The sequence below is a fragment of the Pectinophora gossypiella genome, chromosome 27 (genome assembly GCF_024362695.1).
Source record: "Pectinophora gossypiella chromosome 27, ilPecGoss1.1, whole genome shotgun sequence".
NCBI classification, from domain to species: Eukaryota; Metazoa; Arthropoda; class Insecta; order Lepidoptera; family Gelechiidae; genus Pectinophora; species Pectinophora gossypiella.
The window spans coordinates 2,162,595-2,185,682 of record NC_065430.1 but is presented as its reverse complement, the minus strand read 5'-3'; the positions used below and the strand labels follow the sequence as shown (position 1 = coordinate 2,185,682).

Here is a 23,088-nt window from a genome sequence, read left to right as displayed (position 1 = left end):
CCTACCAGTTATTAAAACGTTCCTAACTTATTAACAATAAAAACCCTACTCTTGCCTTACCTTAATTGTTATTCCTTCGGATGAAGTACCTAGGTAGGTACCCTAGAACATGTCACGTCACGTAGGTATGCAACATCGCGTTTCCTCCGCGGTAGGTAGGTATCACACGCACTCACAAACACAACACCTTGCTCTTTAATAAACATCAACAATCTTCCATACTTTTGCGCAGTAAATGGTCTATGATCTATCATCATAGTCGACACTACTCATTTACAGAATGAAACAAACACTCACAAACACGAAAAAAATATCCTCGAAAAACATCACGCGATTCGGGTCAAGCTTAGTATTCGACTGAGCGGAAGCGCGCGGCGGCGGCGTTAGCGCAAAGCATCAAAGGCGCCGACTAAGGGCGCCGACGACGCACCGGCCGTGGCCGAGTCGAGCCGACGACTAGAGAGAGAGAGAGAAGTATGTTTATGGTGCAAGTGACAGAGAAAGAAATAGTATCTGTTCGTATGCCTACTTTATTGGCGAGCGTTGCCCTTGACCCGTGCGCCGGCTATTCACCTGCGCATAGCTGAAGTTGTAGAGATACGTTATTATTATTATTGATGACATTGATAAAATTTAATAATTAGTAATTTTTATTTGTTTATTTTAAATGTGCGTTCTATGCAGCTTAAAACACAATATGGGACTGAAAAAAATCTAATTTTTTTTATGAATTTGGCGACAGGAAACTTCACTTGATACCTATCAACTCAAAGAAATACCTAGTATCTGTTCGTAATGCCTACTTTATTGGCGCGCGTTGCCCTTGATCCGTGAGGCTATTCACGTCCGAGTATCCATCAAGACAGATCAAACAAGCCCTAACTCGGAGATCTTGCGTCTCAGGATCCTTTAATTATGTCTTAGAACCTTCTTGGCCTATGTGGTCCAGTGGTTGAGCGATGGGATGCGGAGGGTCCGGGTTCGTATTCCGGTGGGGACATATCACAAAAATCTGTTTATAAGGCCTTTGGTTGGGACGTTACAGGCTGATCACCTGATTGTCCGAAAGTAAAATGATCCGTGCTTCGGAAGGTACGTTAAGTCGTTGCTCCCGTCTACTAGGTACTTATGTAAGCACGTAGCCGTTACATGAATATTGTACACAGAACAGGATAGGTTTAATTAGTTCTTTACTGATGATTTAACAATGAGATTTAAAACCACGAATAACTTAGTACTTAGTACCTCGGTACGGTACCAACATGTAACAAGAAAAATAAGATCACTCCTCTCGGACAATTTTTTTCTTTGAACATGCCGACATTGCCTACGCGGCGGAGTTGCCGAACTATCGATAGGTAGATTATCAATTGTTGAACTTGAAAATTGTCTAAACTATCGAAAGTAGTGATAGTACATTTAGATCGATACTAGCGATAGTACCGATAGGTCTTGCTTTGTAACAATAATGGGTATTGATCTAAAAATCTATCGATAGGTACCTACTATTGGTTTTTTTTTAACTAGGTATCGATAGAATATCGATAGGCAACACTCTGGCGGAGTGTCCGCCCAATTCTAGACGCGATCTCGCTCGATTTTTGTGTAGCGAGGTTTTGCGTAGGTACTTACATACTAAGTTGGTGGATGGTTGACATAGTAGGTAACTAATTACCTAATCTGTGGTGGTTGTGTTAGTTGGTTGTTAGTTATTCTAATGACAACAAAGAATACAATTATTTACTGTTTCAACTGTTTTAGGTAGATAATGGCCCTGATTCCTATGAGTAAATGAATGAATAACCCGGTCGAATCAAAAAGGTATCTCGCTGGTAACTTAATTCTGTCGGTTGTTTTAGATTTCTGCTTAAAATTGACGTGTATTCCATAAATTTTATGCCTGTTGATTATCCGTCCATTTAAGAATAAGAATAAAATAAATTTATAATTTACGATAGACAGAGAAAGAAATAGGATCGGTTCGTAGTGCCTACTTTGTAGGCCGCGCCGCCGCCGCGCCGCCGCCGCGCCGCCGCGCCGGCGTGCGGCGCGGGGCGCGCGGAGCGGGGCGTGCGGAGCGGGGCGCGCGGCGCGGTGCGTGTGGCCGTTGACCCGTTCGAGCAGCTGTTGTCTCCATTACATCGAAAATTTTCGATAATTTGTCATTATTGTTTTTTTTATTGAAATTTGGGTTCTATGCAGCTAAAAGCACAATATGGAATTGAAAATAATTAAAAACAAAACTCAAAATTTCATGAATTTTGCGACGGAAAATTCCACTAGATATTAACTCAGAATCATGGTCTGAATCATCCCTCTCAGTATTCGTTACGATGTCACTAACACCCAGTATAATAAGAAAATAGCTCGACTGAATAGTTCCGATTGCGCTACGTGCCAACCCTAGTAACCGTGTGAAAGCTGACATTAGGAGCATGATTATGTCATCATGAGTGTCGCGAGCGCCCTTGGCATTGACACGGGAGTTCCTCTGCCCTGACGCGGGACACTAATCGTGTCATACGACATTCACTGGCGCTAATTCCTGTAAATAACGTCTAATTTTATTTTAAGTTATATCTGTCATTTTCTTATCCGCCGAAAAGGAAAGGGACGGGTAATCGACAAGCATAAAATTTATGGAACACACGTCAATTTTAAGCACAAATCTAAACCAACCGTCTAAAAATTTTACATCCGTCAATAACCCGACACAGTTAAGTAGACAGCACGTCAAACGGATTGCATACCAGTGAAGTACCTTTTTGATTCGCCCGGGTTATTCATTCATTTACACATTCTTCCTAAAATTAAGAGCTGTGAATCATCCGTCCCTTTCCTTTTCGACGGATATGAAAATTACGGATATAACTTAAAATAAAATTAGGCGGTGTCTGCAGGAATCGGGGCCAATGTGCCGCTATTAATAATATTATATCTTTGTTGTTAACATTGGTCGAGCAGGCGCCATAGTCCCTCATAGCCCCAGTATCCGGTCCACTAACCCCCAACCCAATAGCCCAGTTCCCTTTGTTCCCATAATCTCCAATAGTCCTACACGAACCGGGGATTGTCTTTGGGTGCATTCCCATATTGCATACAGGGATAATCGCCGGTTGGTGTGACATTACGTTTAGATTAAATTGTCTTAAGATGTCACATAGAGGCCACGTGTTAGCTTCGGCTCCACGCACGCCTTCCAAAAGTCCGGGACCCCATAGGCCCGAGATATGGAAACGACATACAAATAATAATATCTTATCTTCTTATCTTATTTAGCCTATACGATCCCACTGCTGGGCAAAGGCCTCCTTGATTTTTCCACTCCTCTCGACTTTGCGCGATCTCCGGCCAATCCTTGCGATAAGCATTGAGGTCGTCACACCATCTTTTTCGCGGTCTGCCTCGACTTCTAAGCCCGCCCTGAGGTATCCAGTGAGTAACGACTCGTGCCCACCGCTCCGGATGCATCCGACAAACGTGTCCGGCCCAGGCCGGTAATAATAATATCATCTGTTAATATTTTCCGGTCAAAGGTAAAATAACACTTTCTACAATGTCAGTTAAGCGATTTTATACAATTGTAAGTTAAAATAATCAATATAGATGAAAGATAAATAAACTTTACTGAGAACAAGATACAGAAAGGCACAACAGGCAGCCTTACTGCTCATGCTGCAATTACTTCTAGGCAACCTTTGGGTACAGGGAAATTCATCACCTAGTCTAGAATGTGATACCAACTTTTTATAGACACAAAAATATTTATTTAGTAATATTATTTTAAAACAACAGTTTTGGTAACTTCCTAATTTAGGTAAAATACATATAAGATAGGTAGGTATTTATTTATATTATTTATGATAAGGCAAAATTAACTGATAAAGTCTGTTACAAGCCAGACTTATGGTGTAGAAATTGGAACAAGGATGAATAATTATATTGTGTAATTAATTCTTCTTCTATCGTGTGGATTGTGAGGTGAATTACCAACCCCATCAACCCTGGTGTCAGGGTTATTACTGAGCTGCCATAGGCCCCTGACATGACTCATGTAACGACTATGTACTTATATCAGTAAAGACTAAGTCTTTGTTCTTTAAACAGTGTGATAAGACAGAGATGTGGTGTAAAAGACGATATAGTGAGTAGGATTGAGAAGGGAATGTTAGGTTGGTTTGGACACATAGAGAGGATGAAGGATAGAATTGCGAAAGCAGTATAAAAAGCGAAAGTTGATGGTAGGGCTGGCAGAGGAAGACCTAGAAGGACTTACATTGACCAAATTGGAGATTGATTTGCATGAATGTGGAGGAAGCAAGAGAAGTGTGTCAGGATTGAAGCAAATGGAATTCTATAGTCTCTGCTTACCCTGGTGGGAAATAGGCGTGAGTTTATGTATGTATGTATGTATCAACATTGTTTTCTCAAGATGTTAAGTCCACAAGAGATCTTGCAGGTTCATTTATATCAGCTGCTTATCTGCCTCCACGGTCTAGTGACTCAGCATTGGGCTCACAATCCAGAGGTCCTGGGTTTGATTACCAACCAACAAAAGTTTGGTCACAGCAGGCTGACAATACCTGATTGTCCTAATGGATATAGGTATATATACAGGGTGTTAGTGACACCGTAACAAATACTGAGGGGGATGGTTCACACCATGATTCTGACTTGATATCAAGTGGAATTATCAGTTGGAAAATTAATGAAATTTTTTTTAATTATTTTCAAATCTATACTTTTGCGACGGAAAATTCCACTTGATATCAACTCAGAATCATGGTGTCAATCATCCCTTAAAGTTTTCGTTACGATGTCACTAACACCCTGTATATGTATATGCCCATTGTCCTTTCTAATATGGTGGAATATTACCTATATAACGGGAAGATAGGCGATGACCATAAAGTTCATCATATCCAACTTAGAACTTCATATTAAAAGTGGCCACCAAGTAGTATTATCATTTTCTCAAATTAGAATGCAATGGAACACAGCCATAAAGCCTAATTTTCTTCTGATTCTTGTTCTCAGTTCTGTTAACATAAAGTGATCAAAGCCACAAACAATGTACTACTGAGAACAAAGAAAAAACAAAAAATAAGACCTAAGTTTATTATTGCCATTTCTTATCTTTTAATAAATACTAATTAAGTAAACAATTATTTGCTTTCGTAACGTAATAAGATTTAGTATAAATGACGTAAAGGTATTTGATTTTAATTTACTATTTGCATAAGAAAGGCATTTAATTTAAAGTTCAAAGTCTGAAAAACTTACCAGCAAAAAAGAAAAAGAAATGCGCCTTTATAGGCAAAAGCCTCCTGTTAATTTTGAACTGCATTCTGCCTCTATCGATGCACTTGTTACCAGCCTTATCAATTAAATAAATAATTTATTAACATAATAAATTCGTTGTGTTCAACAAAGAACTTTACTTTAAACTTCTAAGCGGAAAATTCGTCAAATTCAAAGGTCAACGACCGCGATTTGCATACGCGTAAATTGGCGCAGTCGACACGTTCGCTTTCTATTCTAGTGTGTTGTGTAAAATTAAGCGCTCGAGGCGAAACGATAAAAAATACGTAACATTATTTACAAAACACAACCACTTCTATCGCGATGTCAACAAAACTCAAAACTGTTTTTTTTTTTACTTGTCTGACAGTAGTGATGTCCTATTATAGTTATAGGTCGTTAAATCGATAACGGAAAGACATAAAAACCATTTGTGTTACGTTATTTTTTGAACTCGTGAAGCCTAAACTTTACCCAAGCACGAATACAACTAAGTGAAATGTTATTTACTCTCTTTCTTTAAATGGGAAAGGTGAAAAACTTCAAGATCTTTGCAAAGCCAGCGGTCTTTCTTTTTTAAAGGCTTAATAATTTCTGTGCAGTCGTCCTGTTAATGGGGGTGTCCCTTGAATGACACTGTCAACAAAAAAAAAAAAAAACAGCTGATATTTTCCATTGCTGTTCTCGATCGGAATTGATATTGAAATAATATTTATTTTTGTTCAATTAACTGATTCTTCCTACTTCAAATTTAAAAAGGACATGGAAGTGGCAACGAGTGACTGTATAAGCTGTCTTGGAGACGAAAATTTGTTTAATATATTCGATACACACGAATGCCAGGGCAAAGAAGAAGTTTATGTTGTCATGTTAAAATCGTGTTTCGATATCACAGTAAGTAATATTATTGTTGAATTATTGAATTAAAAGACCTAATTTGCAGTTCCAACCTTTTAACCTTTATCTAAAAATAATAAATTAAAAATAAAAAGAAATTGAGGAAAAGTGTACATACCTCTGTGTCTTTTATACACCACCACGCTGCTGCACTGCGGGTTGGTGGAGGTTTTTTTGTAGCTTAACATGTCTTCCAGGTGTTTCAAGCCTACAATGTCTTCACCAATCAAAAGACAGCCTCACAAAATGACTTGAAATTGTACCTGGCCCTTTAGATCTTGAGGCCGTAGTTTCCTAGATCAAAGATAAATTATGAAATTATTATTATGAAGTAAAGATAGATGTAAAGGTGACAAAAAATTTTCTTTTTTCCATTTTAACCTATTTATGAATTTTAATAAAGAAAAATGTAAAAATAAGTGTGACATTTTGTCATGTTTTTCTATGATATCACATGTTGTATTTTCGTACAAATTCCATTGTAATTTCTTGTTTTTACGTTTAGTAAAAAGTAACTGATTTGACTAGTTGGAAACTACTCTATTTAGCTAGACCATGGAGGCTGTATGTACATGTTTTATACAAAAAAAAAAATAAACCTTTAAAATTGTTTACAGATTCAAGAAGAAAGTGGTATTAATGGAATGTGTGAAAAGTGTATATTGAAGTTAAGGGAAGCTTACTATTTAAAAAATAACATTATTAATAGTGTGAAGGGTAAGTTGCAAGCTTTTTTTGAAGGGTTCTCTGATTTTGAGCCTGTGGACTTTTTTTTAATTTTGTGGCCATTTTCAATCGGTCAAAGGTCAATAAGCAGGGCTAGGGATCTAAAAAGGCCACGAAAAGCAATATTGCTATTTGACATTTATGCTTAAAAAAGCAACAAAAAAAGTAAAAAGTAACATTACTTCTTTGTGACTTTTTTGACCCCCCTGTTTGTACATTTTATCAGTCTGGAGCAATTTTGTATTTTTATTTAATGCTGACAAAAAAAAGAAGAAAAAAAGAGAACATTCAAAGAGATTTTCTTGTTTTTTTTTTCTTATGTTTTTTTTTAATTGTATAATTTGTATTTAATGCCTACAAAAAAAGAAAGAAAAAAGAAGAAAAAATGAGAACATTGAAAGATATTCTTGTTTTTTTTTTTAATTGTATAATTCCATAGAGGTTGCATGCATTATCTGTGGAAACTGTTTTGTTGTTATGCTACTTATATGTACTTATTTAAATCTGTTATAAAACACAACCGTTTTATTCTCAAATAAAATAAAATAATGATGTTGATGTGATGACAATGTTTGCAGTGCTCAGTAACCGAGTCACTACAGAAATTGACATGAGTTTTCCAAGCATGGATGACGCACAATCGAGTAATGATGGATACTATGATGAAGATGATCTAGAAATACAGTTAGATCCGGAGACAGGTAACAATTTATTTTACAGAAACTAAATCTGTATTACATACAGAGGGCGATCCACGCAGCATATAGCCGTACCGAGTGGAAAACCATAACCTGTGGTCGCGATCTTCAACAGTGAGGGAACGAAGAAGAAGAAAAAACCTGTATTTAACTATGCTCAATCCCACTTTAGGTGGAGTCGGCTATCCTAAAGCTCTCAGGCGGCTCTCGTATGACCTTTATTACCGGGAGAGCTTGTGGTAAGAGTTCTCAGAGGGTTCTCGCGTGACTTTTACCTTTTTTACGGGAGGGAGAGGTACACCTACAGGTGACAGCTGCTCGGCTCTGTTTGCGACATATAATATTTTAATTAGATTTCCTTTTTTTTCTCGTTTACAGGCGATATGTTTTACATAGTAGTACAAAACGATGGTTCGAATAAAACAGAAAACGATACACGACTTCACAATAAGCAGGGCGAAACTAATTTTGAAAAAGTAAAAGAAAATCATATTGGAAATTTAGAAAAACAAGATGGCGGCAGTAAACAGCAACGAAAAACCAGGAGTAATGAAGTAAAAGGCGAAATAGACGAAAATATAAGCGAGAAAAATGGTAGGTGTGATTTTTGTCCGTTTGATCGTGTATTTTACTTAATTTTATATATTTTATGCGCAAATGTCAAATTGCAATATTTCTTTTTTAGATGAATTGCTTCAACCCTGCCAGGTTTGCATGACAACCGCTCCGCGCGCGGGGCGAATTATATTGAGCACTTCGACCAATAGCCGTTTGACGTCCATTTACGTAGATGGCATTCGTATCGTTTATTGGTCCAAGTGCTCGATATAATTCACGCCGCGCGCGGCACGGTTGTCATGCAAACCCGGCTGGTCTTATACTATGGTTCCCAAAACGTAGTGACATTTGGCTGATTGATAAATGATTGATCGATTGATATGGTTACAGCAACTAGCCACGTGTGCGAGAAGTGTGGGAAGACATTCCTATCTCCAAGACATGTCTCCAAGCACATGTTGACGCATGCAGACGGACCCCATGTCTGCCAATACTGTGGCATGGTAAGTGTTTTGCCTCTGGAGAGGTTTCTATCTTCTTCTTCTATCGTGTGGGTTGTGAAGTGGATTACCAACCTTGGTGCCAGTTTGGCGGACCCAACTAGTTGGCCACCTAGTTCCGCTCACAAGCAACAGATGGCGCCACATTCAATAATGCAGTCTTCAAGCGGTCGTGAAAAGCGATATCGAAGTTTACACAGCAAGACGCTTATATACAATGTCCAACATAACACCGTTGGATCGTCGATCCCTAGTCACACTACCAACTTGTGGCTAGCGGGGTACTATGCTCAGTTCGGTACCCCGAAAACATCCTCTGGCGGCAGCACACCCTCGCCGCCAAACCAGGGTTACTATTGAGCCGCCAAAGGCCCCTGACATGGCTCATGTAACGACTATTTACTTACATCAGTAAGTAGTAACCGGGACCAACGGCTTAACGTGAATACCGAAGCACGGATCATCTTACTTTCGGACAATCAGGTGATCAGCCTGTAATGTCCTAACCAAATTAGGGACCACAAAGTAATTTTTGAGATATGTCTCCACTGGGAATCGAACCCAGGACCTCCGGGTCGTGAGCCCAACGCTCAACCACTGGACCACGGAGGTCCTTTGTCGATAAAAAAGAAGAACGACCCAATTACATCTTTTTCGCACTAACGGTATTACAGCTTAGTACGAAAGAGACGAGAGATATCACTCGAATCATGTTACGTTAAAAAGCTGACTGCTGATTATTCCTGCAAAACAATATTGCTCATGTAAATCTATTGCAGAACATGGGGGTTAAAATGGCCACATCGAAGCAATTCATCTAAAAAAAACAATATTGCTATTTGATATTTTGTGTGCATAGCGCACTTACTTTTATATGCGCAAATGTCAAATCGCAATATTGCTTTTCAGATGGCCCTCTTATGTGATACTGTAACGTCGTATAAGCCGCGCAGATAAAGAAACGATCTGTAAATGGCGGCCGCTCGCATGCGTTCTCGCTCTCTCTCTATCGCTGTCTATACTCACACAGTGAAGTAAGCGCTGCAAAAAAAAAACAAAGAAAATCAGTCACGATTCGCTTTCCAAGCTACTTGAGGCACTCCGAGTTATCGTTAATTTCGTTCCGCTAAAGTCTCTGTTATTTTGTTGTTTTTGGTGATATTGTTGTTTTTGTTGAGTTTGATTGTTGTCTTCGTTACGTTTAATTGTTATTTATTTTCGTTAAGTTTAACATGTTTTGTCAACCTTACCATAAGTACCCGCCGCCGTACCCCGCCGCCATTTTCCGATTGTTTCTTTTTCAGCGCAGGTTATATGTACTAATAAATCCCGTAAATATATTTTCAACAGGTATTCTCAAAGTTAAACACAAAAAACGCGCACGTGTGGCGAGTACATAACACAAAGGAGCCGTACGTATGCGGGAAGTGCGGGCAACGGTTCACAACATTCCATAAAAGATTAAACCATTTACTGCACATACATGGTGTAACCGCCGAATATCCTTGCCCATACTGCGAGAAGACGTTTCCTTATTCCGGTAAGAAAATGAAACAATATTGCCAGTAACATAACAAGTGAGTCGATCGATTGTGTTTCGGGTGGGGTGCAGCTCTATTTGTTTCGTGTGCGTCTTTTTGTTACTGGCCAAAAATTTTCACTGAGTGTTGTTCCAGGCTACGTTCCTTAAACACAATATGATAATAGATGGCAATGTACAGATTTTTCTTCGTTAAACCTTCTAATTTCATGAATAACACACATATTTTTTTTTATATTACTTCCAGCTCCCAGGTCTAAACATGTGCGCAGCGTGCATCTGAACATTCGCAACCACAAGTGTACAGAATGTAATATGGCGTTCTTCAAGCGACGCGCCCTCTACGGGCATATGGCTACCAAACATGGTAATATTTGTTATCATTATACTAATATTCCCCGACGGAAAATAGACGTGATAGATGAATAGTCGGATAGGGCACGAAAGAAACGATTGTTGTTACCTTCGTTTTATTTTAAACGTTTTATAATTTTGTACGTTTTCCCTTATTCTAACAACCGTCCGCCATTTCCCTGTCATTCCGCAATCCTCTCCTCTCTCTCGCTCACTCGTCGCTCTCTCTTTCACACACCTTTGCGTTACGTTTCATTCAGCCTACAATTCCTACATACATATACAGATTGTTAGTAATATCGTAACGAATAATGAGGTAAATTCAGACCACGATTCTGAGTTAATATCAAGTGGAATTTTCCGTCGCAAAATTCATGACATTTTCTATTTTTGATTTTTCTATCGGAAAATAATTATTAACTTTTATTATATTTCAGGTATAGGCGAGAAGCCGAATAAATGTCCTATTTGTAGTAAGTCCTTCTTCAGAACCAATACTCTGAAATTCCACATGAAAAGACACGAAGAGAAAAAGCGTAAAGCGAAGCAGTTAGAAGTCGAATATAATTATAATCATACTGGAGTGATGGTTATACTATAAATAGAAAGAACGCGCTAAAAAGAAACGCTACTTTTAATGAGAGCAGTAAAGTTTTGTATACTAGAGAGTTATAATATTTGCTAGATAAAGGTTGAACCACATCTGTCAGCAGCTATACATCTATCCTATTCTATTATTCAGAACCGTCATATGTTAGAGCGAGAGAGAGCGACTGCACCCGGCAGAATCGATGAGACGATAGCATGCTTACGCACGCTACGCATGCTTTAGCGTGCTTTCAGACGTGGTTCAACCCTAAATGTGTCCCACCTTAGGCCGGCACTAACAGATGAGATTGTGGTCAAACGCGAACGTATTAAAAAATAAAAGGATTGCGATATCAGTTTTTTAAACGTGATTTTTTTTTTCTTAAAAGTAAAGTTTCACACGAAGGCGGGGAAAGGAATAATGCTGAATGAAAAAGTTTTATTATTACAATGTTAATAAAACAATTATATTTTATTCATTGACTGTGTTTTATTTGCTAACCTGCTTTGGACACTGTTAATTCATAATATACCTATATAATATTTTTTTTATGGTTTTTATTTGTTTTTTGGCAGGGTTTTCCTTTAGGTAAAGGTGAAGCGTGAGTACTAGAGAGATAGTGATAAATTCTTTTTGGGTAGATACTTAGTTCATGTATGTACCACTAGCCTAATCGGGAACATAGTCGTGAGATTTTTTTTTAGTCTATCAATCCATAAAAAATAATTATAGAATAAAGTAAAATCCGTATTTATAATCGATCGATTTAATAGACCACGGGTGCGTCTCTAAATTGATCGTCTTTTGTCGCGAAATTCAAAAATGGCTCCTTTCCCAAACTTTTTCGTCTTATTGTAGACCGGAATAAAACTATTTTTACAATAAAAGATTTTTAACCAAAAATGGAGGAGGAGGAAGAGTTTGTAGGTTGCATCAGTTGCATGGGCACTAATGATTTATGCGATCTATTTGGTGCTTACGCGGCAAACGTGGAAACTTACGCGAAAATGCTTGAAAACTGTTTCGCGATAAAGGTTACTATTTTCATAAATATCTTTTATCAATTTTCATTGTAATTATTTGTCACCATAACCCCTTTCTGGAAAACGCTAACAATGCCTACTTATAACTTATTCTTCCGAAATAATTTCCTGTAAATTGCAAAAAGTATATTGTGAATTTTTGAAACAATGTTTATTTTAGGTTACAAATGAGTTGAAATATTTGTGTTCGAACTGCGTGGAGAAGCTTGAAAAAGCGATTACATTCAAAGACCAGACCATGAAGAATATCGCCATGCTGCAGAGCATTAAAGGTGAGAGGTTTTACGACAACCATTTATGTCAAAATCTAAATATTTCCGTACTATTTACAGGTTATTTCAAAAATACGTATTGGTAAGTTGTCTTTATTTTAATACGTTTTGGAATGACAAACTGCTCACGATGACTGGTAACAATTTAGTTATAAAAACATAAAATTAATTAATTTAGTTTCTAGCCGAATCTCAGTGCTACATTATGTCCAGTAGTAACAGAACTTATGCCCCAGACGCTCCGTACGAAAATCTGCCGCCTAACGCGTAAGAGCGAGCGAGACAGAGATCTGTGCGCTAGCCCTTACTCCTTAGCGGATTACAGTTATTTAAGACTAAAGTACCTAAGACCCAGAGGGGGTGAGATCGGCGTCCCGCTACGAATTGGTGCGAGGCGGAGAGTTAGAAAGAAAGAAACATTTATTACTTCCGGACACCACAGACACAGACAGACAAGTACATTACATTCAAAACAGGACAGAAACCACACGGAGTTACCGTTCTATACGTAGTATTATTCTTTATACTAATGCTATTGTAGATTGTAAATATTGTAATGAATAGGCTTATAACATAGACAGATATGTCTACAACATGTCGTAAAAACCGACAAAGTTACGGCCGTTCTAACAAGTTAGACCGCTGTGGCCTTCGTGTCAACAGTTGCTGAAAGTTGTCTTTAGACTACCTTCTTGTTGCTCTGTCCACTCCATTAGGGATTAAGGTCGTGTTTTTTTTGATACCCATTAACTCAGAATCATGGTCTGAATCATCCCCCTCAGTATTGGTCACGATGTCACTTACACCCTGTGTCGTTCTTAGATGAAGAATACCTAGACGAATCGATCTTAGAGGAGGAAGAGGCTAACACGTCGGATTCCTCGAAGCCCCAGAAGGTGGTCATCATCAGGAAATCTGGCAACGACTCCAACGAGGAGGATATTGATGGTATTGTACTCTTATTCATATTCATTTATTGCATGTCACAAACAAATTAAGGTGGAACATAGTAAGAAGGTACATGTCTTTCCATTTCTTTTTTGTTTTGTAGGTAATTTTGTAATTAAAACACATAATACCGGTATTACCTATGTATATAACTATAATGTATAAATAATGACAATAACCTGATCCATAATTTAAGCTTAGGCCGCTTAAAACGGCCTAATGTGGTGACAAAACGTGAGGACACAGTGAGTGCGGTTTGTCGTAGTGAGTTTGGTGCGAGTTCAGATGGTTCCGAACATTCCGATATCAATAACATAAACAAGCGGCAAAGAAAGACGGTAGACAGATATGTCTGCCCGTAGAAAATTATGGATCTACCTACTCCACTCCAATCTCATCAGTCATCTCGTGATCATGGCACTTGCAACAGTGTCGAAATATCAAGAGTCTCATATCCCTGCTTTAAACGCGGTAAGAACCCGTTATTATGTGTTTTAATTATTTTTGAATTGAAATGTTCTACACAGAGGAAGACGAAGACCACACAATCCAAGCGTTGGACGAAACTACGTGCATTTACTGCGACCTGCAGCTGGCGACGTGCGACGAGGTGCACGTTCACATCCGAATGGTGCACGGGCTGGAGCCCCGCACGGGGCGGAGGCTGCAGGAGTGCCCACTGTGCGGCGTCGCGCTCACCGACGTCAATGATCACCTTAACAGGTGAGATAGTCGCTAGAATTCCGATTTTCATACGCACGCATTGTCGCTTGCACGCATTTTCTCGAACACGCATTCTCATTTTCGCATGCACGCATTCTCATTTTTGCATGCACGCATACTCAAATTTCGCGTGCACGCATTCTCACTTGCAATAACGCACGCATGTATGCTCCTCTGTATCACATTACGCCTGAAAAAATGCCGTATTCCCATGATCACTCCGCAGGTGTCACGGAGTGAAGTCAGAAGCTGAGGGGCGGGAGTACCCGTGCCACTTCTGCGAGAATGTGTACAGCAGTCGCAAAGCGTGCTTCACGCATCTACGGATGAAGCATGGACGTGAGTTTTCACAATGTAAAGAAACCGTTTTTTTTAATTCGGTCCAATATGGTCGTAAGGCCCAAAGTCCTTTTAAAATCCAAATCCCGTTTTCCCTCATTTAGCGCTTATCGCTGTCGACCCACTAGGGTCGATTAATTCTTTCAAATATTTTCCTATTTTTCCCTGAGCCGAGGTTCGCGCCCAACTGGGCACCCTCAGGCCTGTTGTCTTAAACGTTGTACCGGGTGAGAGCCTTCAGCGCTCCCCATTTGTCCGGCCAAGTAGTTAATGTCATCTGCGGCAAATCTACAATAAGTCACGTCAAAAAAAAAACAAATCCCATTGTTTAACTATTGTGTCTGGAAATCCGGGCCTTACGAGGTTATAACCCTCCCAGACGAGTAGTAGTGGGCAGCATTACGAGTCACTGCCCACTCAACAAACATTCTATTTAATTTAGGGATAACGGACAGCCCACTTTGTAGAGGCTGTCTGGATGCAGAAGAAACTGCCCCCCAGTAATCCTGGAATGCACGGGAGTGTCAGCACAACGGGTTAAAATCCTCAAAGGAATGGGGTCGCTCCGCGAAGCCTGTGAAAACTCCAGGAGGCTTCTGAGCTTCTCGAAGGAGTTAAGTTGGCTTACGTAGTCAACAATAGCATGCATAATGGGCCGGCCATCTTAGAGTCTAAATGCGGAAAACAGAGCCTAACTAACTAACTTACCCTCCCAGACATCGCCCTGAGCCGAGGCTCGCGCCTAACTGGGCACCCTCAGGGGCTATCGTCTTAAATTTTGTAACGGGTGATCTCGAGAGGGTAGCAGTAACTGTCAGCACTATTTAGAGGCAGAGGACAGGAGTACATAAACCCACGCCAATTTCCCACCGGGATAAGCAGAGAATATTCTATCCTGACACACTTCTCTTGCTTCCTCCACATTCATCAATCGTTTCCTACGCGCACGCCGCCGGTTCGTCTTCTTCTACCGTGTGGGTTGTGAGGTGGATTACCAACCCCATCAACCCTGGTGTCAGGGTTATTATTGAGCCGCCATAGGCCCCTGACATGACTCATGTAACGACTACGTACCTACTTAAATCAGTAAGTAGTAACCGGGACCAACGGCTTAACGTGCCTTCCGAAGCACGGATAATCTTACTTTTGGACAATCAGGTGATCAGCCTGTAATATCCACTCCTTACCAAACTAGGCACCACAAAGTGATGTTTTTTTGTGATTTGTCTCCACCAGCATTTGAACGGTGAACCCGGGACCTCCGGGTCGTGAGCCCAACGCTCAACCACTGGACCACGGAGGCCGGTTCTGAGTAGATCGTACTAACCTTTTCAAAGGTTCCAATTTGGTCAATGTACATCCTTCTAGATCTTTCTCTGCCAGCACTATCCACAGCCTTTACTTTATATACCGCTTTCATAATCCTACTCTCCTTCATTTGTGAATAATTCTTATTTTTTTTATTTTTTTTTACAATTTGTATAATTCCATAGAGGTTGCGTGCATTATCTATGGAAACTGTTTTGTTGTTAAGCTTCTTATATGTACTTATTTAAATCTGTTATAAAACAAAACTGTTTGTTTCCCAAATAAACTAAAATAAAAATAATTAATCCGCAGTAAAACTATACAACGACCAGACCCCGAAATGCGTACAGCGGGAGCGCAAGAAGTGTCACATGTGTTCGCGAGACTTCAGCCAGAAGCAGATACTGAACAAACATCTGTGGAAGGCGCACGGTATCGAGGTGAGTATAATGTACAACATATTATACAGGGTGCTAGTTACCGGGTGAGAGCCTTCAGCGCTCCCCATTTGTCCGCCCAAGTAGTTAATGCCATCTGCGCCAAATGTACAATAAGTCACGTCAAAAAAAAAAAAAAAAAAACAAATCCCATTGTTTAACTATTGTGTCTGGAAATCCGGGCCTTACGAGGTTATAACCCTCCCAGAGGAGTAGTAGTGGGCAGCATTACGGGTCACTGCCCACTCAACAAACATTCTATTTAATTTAGGGATAACGGACAACCCACTTTGTAGAGGCTGTGGTGCTTTGAAGGTGCTAGTGACATCGTAACGAAAACTATGATTCAGCTTATGGTTCTGAGTTGATCATTTTTTAAAAAAAAACGTCTAGGGCCTCGTGCCGAGGTTTTTCTTGCAGCTTCTTTTCCCCGGCTATACAGGTTGTGAGAAGCTGCATTAGTTTCAGGCGGATGAGACGTTCGTTATGTAAAAAATTACGATTCAAAGTGTAACTATGTTACCTATTGAATAAAGGTATTTATGATTTTTGATTTTGTTAACCATTACACCACTGGGTCCTCCTCCTGTCCATGCGAAGTTCTTTCAATCTACGTGTCGTCATTAGGCTGAAGCCGGCCCCATCTATCTAGAATCATCATCTCCCTAGCATTAGCCCGTTTTTCACAGGGTTCGCTTACCTCACCTAAAGATTTTGACAAGTCCGGATTTTCACAGAAGCGACTGCCTGTCTGACCTTCCAACCCTCGAAGGGAATACCAGCCCAGTAAAGGTTAGGTTAGGTCACATACCTCCGAAAATGCATTTCTCGGGAATGTGGGTTTCCTCGCGATGTTTTCGTTCACCGCTTAGCACGTGATAATCATTTATGATCCAAACATGAATTCGAAAACAAATTCGACAATCTAACGACGGGCATAACTTAAAATAAAATTAGGATGTATCTGCGGGGATCGGGGCCATAAATAAATAATTAAAAAAAAAAACTTTACCGAGACCCCGATCCTATTTCGACTCTCGTTCGTTCGATCGTTGCGTTTTCGATTTTCGTTTGTTTTTTGTACTATTACTATTTGTACTATTTTTCCTAACAGGTAGAGAAACGCAAGGCTTTCATCTGTCCGTTGTGCAACGAGAGAGTCAGCTACGGCAACCACTTCAGTGCTCACCTCCTGCAGCGGCACAGAGTACACGAGCAGGTCGAACAACTCGAGTTTAATACTATGGATGGTGAGTGGACACTTCATTTTTGGTTATTTACTCGTTGACAGCCTTACCTACTATATACGAGTGAGACAGACAGTCCGTACGCGCTCACTTCTACGGCGTACGGCTATTTAAAACAAGAGACCCAGAGGGGGTGAGGTTGGCGATGGATACAAATCCGTGCGGGGTGCGGGAGAACTTGCCGTTCTATTCGTAGTAACTAATGTTCTTCTATCGTGTGGGTAGTGAGGTGAATTAGCTTTTTAGCGTGCTTGGGTACGTTAAGCTGTTGGTCCCGGTTACTACTTACTGAAGTAAGTAAGTAGTCGTTACATGAGCCATTTCGGGGGTCTTTGGCGGCTCAATAGTAACCCTGACACCAGGGTTCATGAGGTCCGTACTCCACCTCACAACCCACACGATAGAAGAGGATAACATATCTGTTTAGTAATTTCAACTGCACTTAGTACCTACTTACTAATATTTTTTCTGATGTTACTTACAAATTGCGATTTTGAATCGCACGCATTTAGAACATGCATTTCATCATCATCATCATCATATCATCCAAGCCGTGTCCGGCGACGGCGATTCCTAAATGTCTATCCCAGGTCGATGTTATGATAGGCTCTAATGTGGCTAGCAAAACCGAACTTCGATTTGAAGGTTCGGCCACATGGCGCACAGAATAACTGGCCAGCAGAATTAAACGTATAGTTGTAGGAGGGCTTGTGTCGAGTCTACCGTATTTGGCGTTTTACCTCAAGATCTTCTAAACGCTTCTTTTCGTACAGTTCCACGTTTTTGTGGACAGTGTAACGCCTTTAACGCTCACATTAAGAATAAAATAATACTACGTTTTTTTCACAGTATCACAGTTCCTGAGTGATAAATAATTATGACGTAATTCTGAGCTAGGTGAATAGGACAAAAAAATATGCGCACTCTTATTAATATTCAAAATAGGTATCGCGTTGAAACAAGTATGATTTTGATTAGCTAAAATTGTAAGAGGTTGCCATCGTTTTTATAAAATGATTTATACAAACATAATTTATTGTACCAAAAAATATATAAACAAGTCATCTTCTCCCTAGCGTTATCTCGTTGATAGCGTTCGTTAACTTAACCTGAAGGTTTGACAGGTCCGGTTTTTTAAATTAGCGACTGTCTGTCTGACCTTTCATACCGCGAAGGGAAAACTAACACAATACAGATTCGATTTGGTTAGTTGTTTTTAAGTACTAAATATAAAAAAAATACCTCTTACAATTTAAGGCGATGTCCGTTCAATAATTTGCGCAAACGATGTGTAGGACATCGTTTTATTTACCGACAAGGATCTACTTGAACTTTAATATTTAATCAAAAATATATTTTTAAACTACACGCGATCCCACAACACGCAATCACGCGTTTGCGCATGCTGCGAGCGATTTTGATTCGCACGCATTTTGTAACGCACGCGATTAACTACGCCTCACGCGTAAGTAAGAGTAGATCCTTGTCGTGGGCTAATTAAAATCTTCTTGTTTCCAGACTTTTTGCTATACAAGAACGCGATCCAAGAAGAGACGAAGTATAGATACAGAAAAACAACTGCTAGCAAGCAAACCATTGATGGAATACGATCTCATTTTATGTGCAGCCAATCTGGTGTCTACGTTTACCAGGTAAAATGCTATTTTCGCGTGTCTTTTGCAGAGTTTTTGCTATTCAAGAATGCGATACAAGAAGAGACAAAATACAGGTTCAGGAAAATATCCGCCAGCCGACAAGTCATTGATGGGATTCGGTCCAACTATATGTGCAGTCAGAGCGGTGTGTACGTATATCAGGTATGTCGAAGAAAGTATATTAATAAATACCAAACAAATCATCAGTCATCCCGTGATCATGGCACTTGCAACAGTGTCGAAATATTGGGAGTCTCATATCCCTGATTTAAACGCGGTAAGAATCCGTTATTATGTGTTTTAATTATGATAATAACCGTGTAAACCTAAAACAATGGATATCAAAACAGTTCCACCTCAGCAATGACGCTGATTTTCAATTAGATCCGGTAAGGTAATCAGGAGATAAATAAAATAAAATATTGTACCGGGTGAGAGCCCTCAGCGCTCCCCATTTGTTCGGCCAAGTAGTTAGTTTTATTTACGGCAAATCTACAATTACTCATGTCCAAAATAAGGTAGATACTCAATTCGTACAAAATCTTCCCAGGGTAAAGGTAAGCGTCCAGCTCCAGAGCGGCAGATCTACAAGACGGGCAAGGCGTGCCCCGCACACATGATCGTCACGGAGACGCTCGAACGAGTCCTCGTCACATTTTACAAGACGCACGTTGGACATGGACGTGAGTATTTTTGTCTACTTCTTCACCTTAACTTTATCCCGTTTTCCCAGGGTTTTAGGTAATCTTGATCGATGGGGCTGGCATAACAAACTTTGTCAAAAGCCCCTAAATAAAAGAATAAAAAACTCCCACGGTTTATTGAAGAGAGGCCTGTGCCCAGCCAGCAGCGAGACTTATCGTCATATCCCTAGCATTATCCCTGAAGGGTCAGCTGATCTAACCTGAAAATTTTACAGATCCGGTTTTTTTAAAGAAGCGACTGCCTTTCCGACCTCACAAGCCGCGAAGGGCATACCAGCTCAATGCAGGTTTCGGAAACGGATTTCCCGGGAATGTGGGTTTCCTCGCGATGTTTTCCTTCACCGCTGAGCACGTGATCATTACAGCAGCAGACAATAGGCCTAAGTTGGGCTTGTTTGAAGCGAAATGGATGATTGATATCACGTGGATTCCAGAATTTGTGTCCGGTTAATGGCAATAGGCAATAGGCACGCTTCCTAACACATGGGACTTAAACATAGCTGGGTAGGCGTGCGTGTAACTGTACTCCCTGCATACGCCTTTCATCATCAGCCGTACGACGCCCACTGCTGGGCATAGGCCTCCCCCAAGGATCTCCACGACGATCGGTCCTGCGCTGCCCGCATCCAGCGGCTTCCCGCGACCTTCACCAGATCGTCGGTCCACCTTGTAGCGGGCCTACCCACTAAGCGTCGTCCGACACGTGGTCGCCATTCTAGAACCTTTCCGCCCCAGCGGCCATCGGTTCTCCTCGCTATGTGTCCTGCCCACTGCCACTTCAGCTTTGCAATTCTCCGAGCTATGTCGGTGACTTTAGTTCTCCTGCGGATCTCCTTATTTCTGATTTCATCGAGCAGGGAAATACCGAGCATAGCATACGCCTTTAGGTATACATTATTATTTACCTATACTATTTTCTATTTTTGTCATAGTGTGCCCATATTACGAGCCTCGAGAGCCGAAGAAAGCCAAAATGGAGACCATCACCAACTCTATGGTGATTGACGATGTGTTAAAATCGGAAAACGAGGCTAAAGATGATGACGATAAGGTAACTAGTCTATTTAGTATTTATATGCTTCTGTGGCAGGTTGGCAGCGAATAAAAACATATGACGTATTCCAGTTACAATACGATCCGACGATGCGATGTTACATTGAAATTTGACGACAACTTTGATAGCGCGTTTCAGGACCGACAACGGCCATCTATCGTGTATGGGCGGAACTGGCTGAGGGCAACTCTTTTATTTCTATGATCTGTGGCCTCAACTATAGAATAGATCTGTGGCTTCAATTCGAATCCCGGTGGGGACAAATCACTTTGTGATCCCTAGTTTGATAAGGACATTGCAGGCTGATCACCTGATTGTCCATAAGTAAGATGATCCGTGCTTCGGAAGGCACGTTAAGCCGTTGGTCCCGGTTACTACTTACTGATGTAAGTACGTAGTCGTTACTTGAGTCACGTCAGGGGCCTTTGGCGGCTGAATAATAACCCTGACACCAGGGTTGATGAGGTTGGTCATCCACCTTACAAAGTTACAACCTACGCGATAGCAAAAACTATCGATAGTGGCAGGAATGACGTCAAGTGGTCACCTCCAGGTGGAGAACTCCCTGGCGTGGATCTGCGACACGTGCGGCATGGGGTTCCTTGACGTGGAGCAGTTCAAGCAGCACATCACCTCCCACGGGCCCAAGCTGTTCCCCTGCCAGTACTGCGACAATGTGAGTCTTATTTATTAGCTTTGTATCAGGATTCACACCCACGACACCAAACCCCCCCCCCCCCCACCCACCCCCCACACCTCCTCACTATGACTCCTCATTATGTATTCGTTCCTTTGCTAGCGATAATTTAAAAAGCTGTTATAATACATATACTTACTTACATATTTCACCTTAGCCGCCGTGGTCTAGTGCTTAGAGCGTTGGGCTCACGATCTGGAGGTCCGGGTTCGATTCCCGATGGGGACATTGACAAAAACACTTTGTGAGACTGTCCTTTGTTTGGTAAGGACATTATAGGCTTGAATCACCTGATTGTCCAAAAAAGTAATATGATGAAATACTACTCCCCACCACCTATTTATTACCTTGATCTAACAGAACGCTCGTTGAGGTGTGGGTACTTAGTTCATCTTGCGATGGACGTATTTAAAATTATTAAAAAAAAACTCGCAGCTTGTACAAAAGGTGTACATAATATTATTATGTAACAAAACAAGCTTCTATTTGCAATTGCATTTTTATTGTCATGCAAATTGACACATTTGCATGCGTTAAAAACCATTTTTACTAGCACGCATTTTTGTGTAATTGTGTGAGTAAAGGCTAGATGTAAGTTGCACGCGTTGACAATTCATGTTCAAATATTTAATTTTTTAGGTATTCGAAAATATAGATTCATGGACGCATCACATTCAGGAGCACAGCGACGGCAGTTTATTCTAGCGAAATATATTTTATTTTTAATTAAAGATTGCTCAATGTTTGAACGATAAAAGCCCTTAAACTGACATTAGTAACTGCATTTATCAAGTTACTTATGATTTATCAAAAGGTATATAATAACAATCTAATAAATAAGTACAAATGTCTACTTGACGTTAGAAGGCATATTATTTTAAACTCAATGAAGTTAATGATTTTATTTTAAACACAAAATGCATGTTTTTCATTTGAAAATCGATATGACTCGTAATAAAATGTATGAATTGTTCGTCTGTGTTTTAATAACGGGAGCGATTAAGTATAATTCTGACCAGCGTTTGGTATACAATCTACCAGTAATAAGTACCTATTATGATTTTATATATATAAGTAATTATATCGCCAGAATCGATAAAATGGCGTGCATGTTAGCCCTAGCCCTTTTACAAATCATGATACTTTATTACTGATAGATCGTATACCTACCAAATGTCGAAATTCGGCAACGCACTAAAGTCGAAGTAGGTATATGAATCGCTAGGTTTAGGTGGAGATGGGCCTTTATTCCCATCTGCCCCCTTTACAGTTATAGTACGGGGGTTTATTCCCATGTCGCACTGGACATTAAATAAAAAAATATAAATCTAGCAATGGCCCCGATTCCTGCAGACATCTCTTAATTTTACTTTAAGTTATACCTGTCATTTTCTTATCCGCCGAAAAGGAAAGGGACGGATGATTGACAGCTCTTAATTTTAGGAAGAATGAGTAAATAAATGAATAACCCGGGCGAATTTTTAGACGGTTGTTTTAG

At 40.2% G+C, this 23,088-nt stretch overlaps 3 protein-coding genes across 6 annotated transcripts in view; 2 read left to right on the top strand and 1 right to left on the bottom strand.

Moving 5' to 3' along the window:
- LOC126378837 (uncharacterized) overlaps window positions 1-5,626 on the bottom strand; it is a 30,011-nt gene extending 24,385 nt beyond the window's left edge. The window contains exon 1 of the mRNA XM_050027269.1: window positions 5,284-5,626. Coding sequence (XP_049883226.1) covers window positions 5,284-5,347 — 64 coding nt within the window. The 5' untranslated portion in view covers window positions 5,348-5,626. The remainder of the gene's footprint in view (window positions 1-5,283) is intronic.
- The window catches only part of LOC126378889 (PR domain zinc finger protein 5-like), a 34,022-nt gene extending 11,497 nt beyond the window's left edge, over window positions 1-22,525 (top strand). The window contains exons 1-12 of one of the 4 annotated variants that reach the window (XM_050027385.1): window positions 11,771-12,197; window positions 12,367-12,478; window positions 13,301-13,426; window positions 13,954-14,149; window positions 14,376-14,488; window positions 16,109-16,236; window positions 17,348-17,483; window positions 18,999-19,132; window positions 19,686-19,818; window positions 20,772-20,890; window positions 21,447-21,569; window positions 22,230-22,525. In XM_050027385.1, coding sequence (XP_049883342.1) covers window positions 12,066-12,197; window positions 12,367-12,478; window positions 13,301-13,426; window positions 13,954-14,149; window positions 14,376-14,488; window positions 16,109-16,236; window positions 17,348-17,483; window positions 18,999-19,132; window positions 19,686-19,818; window positions 20,772-20,890; window positions 21,447-21,569; window positions 22,230-22,295 — 1,518 coding nt within the window. In that variant the 5' untranslated portion in view covers window positions 11,771-12,065 and the 3' untranslated portion in view covers window positions 22,296-22,525. Of the gene's footprint in view, window positions 1-11,770; window positions 12,198-12,366; window positions 12,479-13,300; window positions 13,427-13,953; window positions 14,150-14,375; window positions 14,504-16,108; window positions 16,237-17,347; window positions 17,484-18,998; window positions 19,133-19,163; window positions 19,298-19,685; window positions 19,819-20,771; window positions 20,891-21,446; window positions 21,570-22,229 lie in introns of those variants that run through there. The other 3 variants (XM_050027383.1, XM_050027384.1, XM_050027382.1) reach the window with 3 other exon arrangements.
- On the top strand, window positions 5,975-11,437 carry LOC126378936 (zinc finger protein with KRAB and SCAN domains 1-like). The gene is made up of 8 exons (XM_050027474.1): window positions 5,975-6,195; window positions 6,816-6,915; window positions 7,503-7,625; window positions 8,001-8,216; window positions 8,571-8,683; window positions 10,031-10,220; window positions 10,468-10,587; window positions 11,012-11,437. The coding sequence occupies exons 1-8, from the start codon at window positions 6,064-6,066 to the stop codon at window positions 11,173-11,175; spliced, it is 1,158 nt and encodes a 385-aa protein (XP_049883431.1). The 5' UTR covers window positions 5,975-6,063; the 3' UTR covers window positions 11,176-11,437.
- Window positions 22,526-23,088: the final 563 nt, after the last annotated feature.

What these genes read in the sequence shown, in the direction of transcription:
- LOC126378936 (XM_050027474.1), top strand. Translation starts at nt 6,064, where the DNA reads ATGGAAGTGGCAACGAGTGACTGTATAAGCTGTCTTGGAGACGAAAAT. An exon ending in AATCGTGTTTCGATATCACA is followed by an intron (nt 6,196 to 6,815) that starts GTAAGTAATATT and finishes AATTGTTTACAG; the next exon opens with ATTCAAGAAGAAAGTGGTAT. An exon ending in GAAGACGTTTCCTTATTCCG is followed by an intron (nt 10,221 to 10,467) that starts GTAAGAAAATGA and finishes TATTACTTCCAG; the next exon opens with CTCCCAGGTCTAAACATGTG.